The sequence below is a fragment of the Necator americanus genome, chromosome II (assembly GCF_031761385.1).
Source record: "Necator americanus strain Aroian chromosome II, whole genome shotgun sequence".
In the NCBI taxonomy this organism is placed as follows: Eukaryota; Metazoa; Nematoda; class Chromadorea; order Rhabditida; family Ancylostomatidae; genus Necator; species Necator americanus.
In genome coordinates this window covers 19,140,454-19,149,746 of record NC_087372.1, presented here as the reverse complement: position 1 = coordinate 19,149,746, position 9,293 = coordinate 19,140,454, and the positions used below count along the sequence as shown (strand labels likewise).

Below are 9,293 nucleotides of genomic sequence, written 5' to 3'. Positions count from 1 at the left end.
TTCGCCGACCTTAAGAAAAGTCACATGTACTCTTTATACCTTTTGTGAGATACCCACGCCACTGCTCCCATAGTTCGGGATGGCGTCGACAACATGTCCACAAGTGTGATTATAACCCACCGACGAATTTTGAACAATTCTTTCCAACGAACAGGTGAAGTTGGAGGAATTTAGAAATTATTATGGTGCTTGTTTATACCAGCGCAGATCGCGGCTAACGATTTTACCACCAGCAACAACTAACATTCGCTGCTAGAACTTCCTTTCTAAAAGGAAGAAAACACATTGTCCTTTTGTATGAATGGATGTTTGGCTCTAGATTCTGTTCGATTTACTCGGAAAATTATCGTTTCATATATCTTCATGTTGATAAAAGTCGATCTCATCAAAGATAATCGTAGACTAGTAATCATTTAGCGAAAGCGAAATTAAATAGGATTGATTTAGCGAAATCCTATCTGTAAGATAGGCCTGCAAGGATATTGTGCGCCTCGAAGAGATCGAAAAGCAGCACAACAAAATAATGTAAATTAGAGCAATAAAAAGATAACGTACCAGTAGTTCGCACTGTGCATGAATAACACATTTCCTTTAAAATTAATTGAAAATAAGTAGGATTTGAATCCCACGTAAATTTAAGCTAAAAATGTTCCTAATTTTGACCCAAATATCCTAGATAGAGGAAGAGATGCTAGCATTTTTGCATGAAATCCTAGATGTTTCGTTCTTTATCCTTTGGATATAAGCCAGAGCTTCCCAATCGGTTGGTGGTTCCTTGTTGACACGGTGCTCGAGTTCAGGAGTTGGTCACACTTGTCGGTTCAGCAAGATATTGAAGTGCTCACTTTAATGATAGCGTAACTCCACCAACGACTCTTTTAGCAGTATTAGGCACTTGCGAACATCTCCTCTTCCCACTACACTTCCTCTTCTTGAAGGAAGCCCGTCGCAACTGCTGTGGGGTTTCCTTCTCAGACGAAAAATATGGTTGAAATCCCCAGTACAGAATGCAGATTTTATCGCCGCTGATGCAAAAGCGAACTTCTGCTCTGGTACTAGTACATAGAGCATTTTTTTCTGAGCGTTTTTGATACACAATGTGAAGGAATCTGCGTCACAGGATATCTTCTTCTTGTGTACTTCAACATTTTGTTCTACAGTGTTGATCCTTCGACATGTCATGTCGATTCTCGGTTAAGAAAGAACTCCTTGACTTTTTTTTGTGAAAGCTGAGAGGAATCGGTCAATAACCTAGATGTAACATCCCAGACAACTCCAGATTTTCTAGAGCCGAAATGAGAAACGCTTCTGATATTTTTTGTCACAACAGAGCAGTAGAGGTGAAGTTAGGTAGTTTCCATCTTTCGATTGCGTTGCTTCTGAGATGTTGAAGAGTTGACCGTCTAAAGCGTAATCCGTTGGGTTGAGGAACTAGTTGAGAACGTTTTGTTTTGGATTGGAAAACTGAAAAAGAATTTTAAAAAACATTGACGAAATCATTGATGTAGTTTGGAAGATCTTGACGAGACGACGCTAGCTTTTTGCCACTTCACTCTATCAATTGATTGAAGTGTTGAAGACGCAAACGTTGCTTCTAAAATTTTTGCTGTGTATGGATAGGATCAAATGAGACAATAAATTTAAAAAGAGAAAAAAGGAAGAGAAAAACGTATAAAACGATATAGAAGAAAAAACTGAGAGACAGAGGTCGTATTAAACGACCGGAGAAACCTCATCGAGAGTATACTGTTAACCAATCTACTGCAATTTTTTTCATCTAAAAGGACTGGAGTAGAACAAATTTTTCTTAATTTACTAAAAACCATTTGCTTGACTGGGGTGCAGTTCGTGTTGGAGGTCAAATTTTCCAACTTCTCAAGCCCAACAGCGGGGGATACCTCCAGGCATTCTGCTTGCTTATTGTCCGTTATCTCTTGTCATTATCAGATCTTCACACGAATATTCATTAGCAGGATTGAAAAAGTATGAGATGAAGAACAGGGCAAATAACATTTCGAAGAGGATTTAGCACGATCGACTACATTAACACTACGCGTACGTGCTTCATGTCGTTTTGACCCTACTATATGTTGAGAGTACAAGGTGCCGCTGTGTCTCATCTTCGTCGACTTAAAGGGCTTCGACTCACTTGAGACGGAAACACTAATGGAAGACTTGGACAACCTGTACAAAGGTAGAGCAGTAGTAAAGCAAGTTTACGGCCGGAATTTCGCCATTCTCTAAGAACACCATCATAGAAGAGAGGAGAGGAGTCCGGCGCGGAATACAATCTCACTCAAAACTTTAAAAACCACTTTCGAGAACACAATGCAAAGGGTGGATTGGGAGGACATGGGACTGATAACTACACTGTCTGCGCTTTTCTGTTGATATCACTCAGTTAATATTGGGCGTATGTAGCGCAGTCGGTAAGAGGTTCCGCTGTCTGCACAATCGATCGGAGCTTCAAATCTTTCATCTCTCTGGGGCTGATAAATTGGTAACAAAGTTGGCTAGGAGGATAAAAAGCACTGACCTAACACATCGGCTAGCCCACGCAAGTCTTTGTTAAGTCCAGATGCACGTTCGTGAACGGTAGGTTCGCAATGTTCACCAAACGGTTTTGAACTGAAGTGAACGTGGTTGCGCATCCCAAGCGGATTGATTAACACGAGACACTTTATCCTTTACTATACCACTCGGTTAATATCCATCGTCAACCAAACGGAAGAAAAACTGGCCAGATTCGACAACCGTGTGGAAAAATCTCAGAAAGAAATGTTCAAGAGAAATAGGTGAGTTCTCGACGCTACATTTACGCTCAGCGGAACGAACAAATTCGAATGCCTCAGTTTCATATCCCTGGGTCGAGAAACAAAGATGAAAAACGATCTGACCTTCGAGCTCACCTGGCTTTGCGCTCACTTCTTCACCATCAAAACAATTCTTGCTTTGACCTATGTTTTGAAAAGGTTGTTACTTTTCAATCAGTAAGAAAATGCGGTCAGCGTCATTAACGCTCAATCGAGAGAATGAAGCCGCTACTACCCTCCCTCACACAACGGAGGGAGGATTTGAAGTTGTCTTCTCTTTCAGCAATCGAAGGTTATAGAAGACGCCACATTGCTAAGGAAAGTAAAATGAAGGAGGCCGGATATGTGATGTGTTTCAATGGCAACCGTTAAAAACTGGGTTCCATGCGATATTAAACACAGTACAGGAAGACAGCCGGTTACGTAGTCGGACCTCTCACTCCCTCTAAAGAAACATTTGATGCGCTTCGTGTCGCTCGCGAAAAGGACAAGTCACAGAACTCGAACACGCAATCGAAAGAAAAACGGAGGATTTATTTGCCCTTGCTTATTCAATTCTAAGAACAGCGAGAGCCAATTTGATCAAATTGAAGCTGCGCAGCAGAACACTGGAAGAACTGTCGTAGCATAATGCCCTATCCATGGTTGAAGTCGGGTAAAGTCCGGCAAACGCGGTGACCGCACTTTACAAGTCAGTACTGACAACGTATTCGTTTCGAGGGCTTTCTCAAAACGGATGCAATTTCCTCGGTTTGTCAATTTTCCTTATCTTGTCGAGGAAGTTTAGAACGAGTCGCAGATGGTGTTCCCGGTAAACTTTTCAACCCTTGAGAGGGTGTGAATGTGATCAATGTAGCTGAAAACCTGACGAAATTCAGCTTATTGTTGGGATCGCTTTGTCGGATGTTAGTTCCATATGACCTCTCAGTCACCTTCGTGATGGACAGGAATAATTCGAAAGTCGAAGTTGTGGTTCGTGGTGGTCTGTTGATAAACTCCTGATATCCGAATAATACCTGACCTTTCAGGTATTATTCGGATATCAGGAGTTTCAATTCTAAAATGTATTTGGAGAGTTCGATTGCTTTGTTAGCTGAAGACTTTGGTACTGCTAGATTGTTAGCGCGGCTAAGTGTATTTGAAACAATTTCCCACAGCGTACAGATTGCAGCAAAATACTGAGAAGTCAAGTGAGGGCACCGACGATTTTCATGATCTAGTAGGTTGATATCGAGCAACTCAAATATGTGAACTTGTGCATATCACTTGCACACTCGTAAAGGAGATGATGTTTCATGAGATAATAATATCCATTTGCACCACTATATGATTTTCTTCAATTTCAGTTTCCATTCGCACACTTGCATTTGATTTCTAATTGTCTGATAGGATTTGAGAGAGATATGTACCTTACAGCCACGGATCTCTCTCACTAGAGGGATCACAGCCGGTTAGTCGCGAGGCTACGTGGCATGCCCCGAGTGGCGGATAGGGGGCCAATCGCGGACCAAAAGCGACCTTGTGCTTGCCCAGAGACGCAGGTGGATTCAGGGGATGGATTCCCTGTTTCTGCGGAGCCAGGACTGACTCATGACATCCTTATATTCTGCACGTCGGTCCGGCCAAAAGCCTGCAATCAAGTGACTGGGAGGTGTAAGGGAGGCGGTTTGGAGTCGCCTCCAACAAATAAGCTCCACATGTCCACTCCGGGAGAACGGAAGTTCTCCCAGAAACTCATGGGACTAGAGGCTTGCAACCTACCCATGGGTTTTAAAATTTTTATGCAAAACACAGTAATAGAAAAGAGTCTCCTGATTCCGGAGGAAAGCCTGGTACGGAAGTAGCGGCAGGTAGGACGGGGTTGCAGGAGTCATGTAGGCTACCGAAACGGAAAAGGACTAGGATGACGATATGTAATTATAACGCACGTACGCTTGCATCGGAAGGGGCCATCGAAGTTCTGATGATGCAAGCCGACAAGATCAACTACGACGTCATCGGACTGACCGAGACGAGACGACGTCACCCTCTCAACGCTGCATATGAAACTGGAGAAGAACTGTTCTTAGGAACATGCGACAGTAGAGGTGTTGGTGGAGTTGACGTCCTCGTCAACACGAGTATGGCAAAGAACATCGACTCTTTCGAACAACTTACGACCCGAATCGGACGTCTGCGGATGAGAAGATGTGGTCCAACACCAGCTTTGACTATCTTCGTCGCTTACGCTCCAACATCAAGCTACGATGAAGAAGAAGTCGAAGCTTTCTTTATAGACCTGGAGAAGTTCTACCGAAAAGATCATGCCTTCTACAAGGTCATAATTGGCGATTTCAACGCCAAAGTTGGCCCGAGAAGAACACCGGAGGAACTTCACATCGGGACCCACGGCCTACAATGGAATGACCAGGGAGAGAGGCTCGCCGAGTTCATCATGACGACTAAGACCATCCATGGGAACTCGCAATTCCAAAACCCCTCTTCTCTACGCTGGACGTGGGAGTCACCAGGTGGAGGGTACCGTAATGAAATAGACCACATCATCGTCAATAAAAGGTTCTGCCTGACAAACGTCGCTGTTGTACCAAAGTTCTACACGGGATCGGACCATCGCCTCCTCCGAGGAAAAAGGACTTCACAAAGGGGCAGAGAAAGCCGCCAAGTTCAGAGGGAGAAATCCCAGAACTGTCATCAATTGGGATCTCTTCGCTACGTTAGCCGGCTTTTGGGAAGATTCCGCAATGGACAACATCGACGAAGAATATGACCGGCTCGTTGAACACCTTCGTGACTGCGCGAAGAAGGCTGAGAGTTCTAAAACCACCAAGAGATGCCTGTCTCTTGAAACTCTTGAGCTGGTACGCCAGCGTGGAGCAGCACGAGCCGCAGGGAACCAAGAACTCACGTCCGTGCTCGCAAGGCTTTGCAGAAAGGCGATAAAGGAAGACCTTGAAGAGAGAAGAGCAGAAGTGCTGGCTGAAGCTGCAGAGGCGGGGAAAAGCATCCGCTATGCCCGTCGAGACTTCGCCAGTCGCAAGACGAAGATGACTGCTCTCCGGAGCCCAAAGGGAACAACCATCGCATCGAGAAGGGAATGGAGAAAATCATCTACGACTTCTACTCTGATCTCTTCGACAGCCATGTCCACTTGCCTCCTCACCATCTGAGGGAAGACGGACATGTCATTCCAGAGGTTCTCCCGTCCGAAATACGACATGCTATCATGTCGGTAAGAAATCGTACGGCACCCGGTCCCGACAGAATAAGACCAGAACAACTGAAGAACCTTCCGCCAGTACTCATCAACACCCTGGCGAGGCTCTTTACACGTTACCTGTCGTAATGCAAGGTTCCTAAACAGTGGAAGACCAGCGAGACTGTGTTGCTGTATAAAAAGGGAGATCCAGATGACATCGGCAAATATCGCCCAATCTGCTTACTGTCCGTCATCTACAAGCTCTTTACAAGAGTGATCCTTAATAAGATTGAAAAAGTCTTGGATGAAGGACAGTCATGCGAGCAAGCAGGGTTTCGAAAAGGATTCAGCACGATTGACCACATTCACACTGTTTCGAAACTCATCGAGGTATCACGAGAGTACAAGATGCCGCTCTGTCTCACCTTCATCGATTTAAAGAAGGCCTTCGACTCAGTTGAGACGGAAGCGGTCGTGGAAGCCTCGGACAATCAAGGCGTCCCTACTCAGTACATAAAGGTACTTCGAGAGTTGTACAGTAACTTCACGACCGGAATTGCGCCATTCTACAAGAACATCATCATTAACGTGAAGAGGGGGGACCCACAGGGTGACACAATCTCACCCAAAATATTCACAGCCACCCTCGAGAACGCAATGCGAAAGTTGGAATGGGACTACATGGGAGTGAAGGTCGACGGTCGGCAGCTACACCATTTGCGCTTTGCTGATGACATCGTATTGATAACACGTAGCATCAGCCAAGAGGAGCGAATGCTGACCGAATTCGACGAAACATGTGGATGCATCGGTCTTCAGCTGAATCTGGACAAGACGATGTTCATGTGGAACGGATGGGTCTCGGGTGCCCCATTCACGCTCAACGGAACGAACATATCCGAATGCACCAGCTACGTTTATCTGGGTCGGGAACTAAACATGATGAACAACATGACCCCCGAGCTGGGCAGGAGGAGACGAGCGGCTTGGGGAGCGTATAAGAGCATTGAGGATGTAGTGAAGAAGACCAGGAACACCCGGCTCCGTGCTCACCTCTTCAACGCCACCGTACTTCCTGCTTTGACCTATGCTTCGGAAACCTGGGCATTTCGCAAGCAGGAAGAAAACGCGGTGAGCGTCATTGAACGCGCAATTGAGAGAGTGATGCTAGGAGTATCCCGTTTCACGCAAGTGAGGGACGGGATTCGAAGTTCTCTCCTACTTCAACCATCGAAGATTAGAAACGCCACCGCGTTTGCCAAGGAAAGTAAAATAAGGTGGGCCGGACACGTGATGCGCTTTAATGACAACCGTTGGACCAGAGACGTGAGCGACTGGGTTCCCAGCGATATTAAGCGCACTACAGGAAGACCGCCGACCCGATGGTCAGATTTCTTCACGAAGTCCTTCAAAGAAAAATGTGATGCTATTCGTGTCCCACGCGAAAGGAGGAACCACTGGGCTACTCTGGCACGCGATCGGGACAAATGGAAGAATTACTGGTGCCCGCTCGACCAGTTCGAAGATCAACGGGAGTCAAGGTGATCAAGGTGATGTACCTTACAGAAACTAGCAGCCAGAAAACAACCATACCTGGAGCGATGTTTTACTACATTGGTATTTGCCGCAAATGAATTTGGAGAATCTATTAATCCATCTCTCTCACGACGCTATCTCTACAATCTTTTCTCGTTGCTCGCGCTTTTGCTTCATAACTTTTTTTTGAAGTAACCGCCAGCGAATACTACTTTCCTTGTATGTTAGCACTTGTAGGTCGTGACCATGACCAGTAAATTCCTATTTGCCATCTCGGAAGTTCAGTTTTCGAGTTTTTTTCTCCCTCTTTTCTTTCTCTGCCTGTGTTTGTTTCTTCACCAGGTTTTGCGATATTATCTTAGCTTTTGTCATGACTACTAGATCTATGTCTACTCACGAGTCCCCATTAATTTGATTTCTCATTTTTACTCGCAATTCAATTTACTCGAGAAGTTTTTTCTCTTTGAAAGGTTCACATGAGTACTGAGGTAGATCGTTGGCTCTCTCTACAGGAAATTAGTGGAATGATGCAGAAGTTCGTGTTTTTTTAGAGAGAACTAGTAAGGCTTGCTTGGTACGGGCGTGAAATCAGAGACGATTGCAAGGGATAAGATACGCAAAATCCCAATCGGAGGGCAGTTTCGGATCGCTCTGCTTATCATATTTGTTTATCACTCTGCGACAAATCTCTTGTCATCACGTAGCCCGCTGAATGTCGTCGAACATTTTTTCTACGTCTTCAAACGTTAGATACATAAAGTGTGCCTAACTTAGAATAAAGGCTCACTGCTCATGTGTGGGTGTGTTAGTCGTTTTCCCATTTGGATTCGTTCCTTTTATTTGCATAGGGTCTTTCTTTAGTCGACTGTTGCCGACCGTATTAATCGGTTTGTACTCAAAACGCCCGAAATTGGTTAAAATTGGGCCGACTCTCGCTCGGATGCAAGATCGAAGCGTCCAGGAACTCTCTTCCAAAGATCTGCCGTGTTTTGTTATTCGAGTTCATATATTTGTTTACATCCCCTCAAATGAGAGGTTTCGCTGGCTGAAAGAGTCATCATCTTATCGCTCATTGCTTGTTTTGTTTGCCGTTTGCTTAACTTTCAGGTATGTGTTACCGCAAAACTTTGAACATGAAGAATTGAGTAACAGAACTTAAATTTCACGACAGATTGTAGCCAAGTGCTCACACGATGTCTCACACTTTGCGCTGTTTCTATGTTTCAGTCTTTTTTTGTCATTTTTTTTAAAGATTGCTCTTTGACCAACGTGAGATTGAGAAAATTGAGATACAAATTCCTTCCTTAGCTTCTTTGCTTGTGTTTGTTGTATGAGGCAAAACATAGTAATAGTGAGGAAAGGAAAGACCAGGAAAGTATCGTGAAAAACCAACAGAAAAGAAAGGAGATTCAGAAATAACGGCATGTATTAGTGTTTCAAATTTATCGCAATTAGTATTAGTGTGCAACGCCTATTTTTCCGTCGTTTCAATGCATATGCATAGCAATTTCTGGATGGTGCATATTCAAAATCTACATACTTACAACGTAAATCTAACAATCTTCAGATGCAGCAGTGAAAGACTCTGCTGTCCAGATCAGAACTGATCTGCGGTTCGAACTATTGCAACCTCTAACCTCCATGCATTACTGTGCTCTGTTTGTAGTCAGGTAAAGAAGGAGAATGAGCTTCACTTTCTTTCTGACGGTTCTGAATAATATGAAAATAGAACGAACGTATCGGGAGAT

General features: G+C 44.4%; 3 protein-coding genes across 4 annotated transcripts; all 3 read left to right on the top strand.

Annotated features, from left to right (window-relative positions):
- Positions 1-4,285: 4,285 nt before the first annotated feature.
- RB195_018436 (uncharacterized protein) lies at positions 4,286-4,657 on the top strand (the record flags this gene model as incomplete). Its single annotated transcript, XM_064185896.1, has 1 exon — positions 4,286-4,657. The coding sequence occupies one exon, from the start codon at positions 4,286-4,288 to the stop codon at positions 4,655-4,657; it is 372 nt and encodes a 123-aa protein (XP_064041777.1).
- A 59-nt stretch (positions 4,658-4,716) lies between these two features.
- On the top strand, positions 4,717-7,554 carry RB195_018435 (uncharacterized protein; the record flags this gene model as incomplete). Of its 2 annotated transcripts, XM_064185895.1 has the most annotated exons (4): positions 4,717-5,369; positions 5,482-5,955; positions 6,005-6,162; positions 6,221-7,554. In XM_064185895.1, the coding sequence occupies 4 exons, from the start codon at positions 4,717-4,719 to the stop codon at positions 7,552-7,554; spliced, it is 2,619 nt and encodes an 872-aa protein (XP_064041774.1). The 2 variants fall into 2 exon arrangements, with proteins under 2 accessions (XP_064041774.1, XP_064041776.1); XM_064185894.1 differs by lacking the exons at positions 6,005-6,162; positions 6,221-7,554 and having other exon boundaries at positions 5,482-5,980.
- Positions 6,418-7,554, top strand: RB195_018434 (uncharacterized protein; the record flags this gene model as incomplete). The annotated part of the gene is made up of 1 exon (XM_064185893.1): positions 6,418-7,554. One exon carries the CDS (start codon positions 6,418-6,420, stop codon positions 7,552-7,554), a length of 1,137 nt encoding a protein of 378 aa, XP_064041775.1.
- Positions 7,555-9,293: the final 1,739 nt, after the last annotated feature.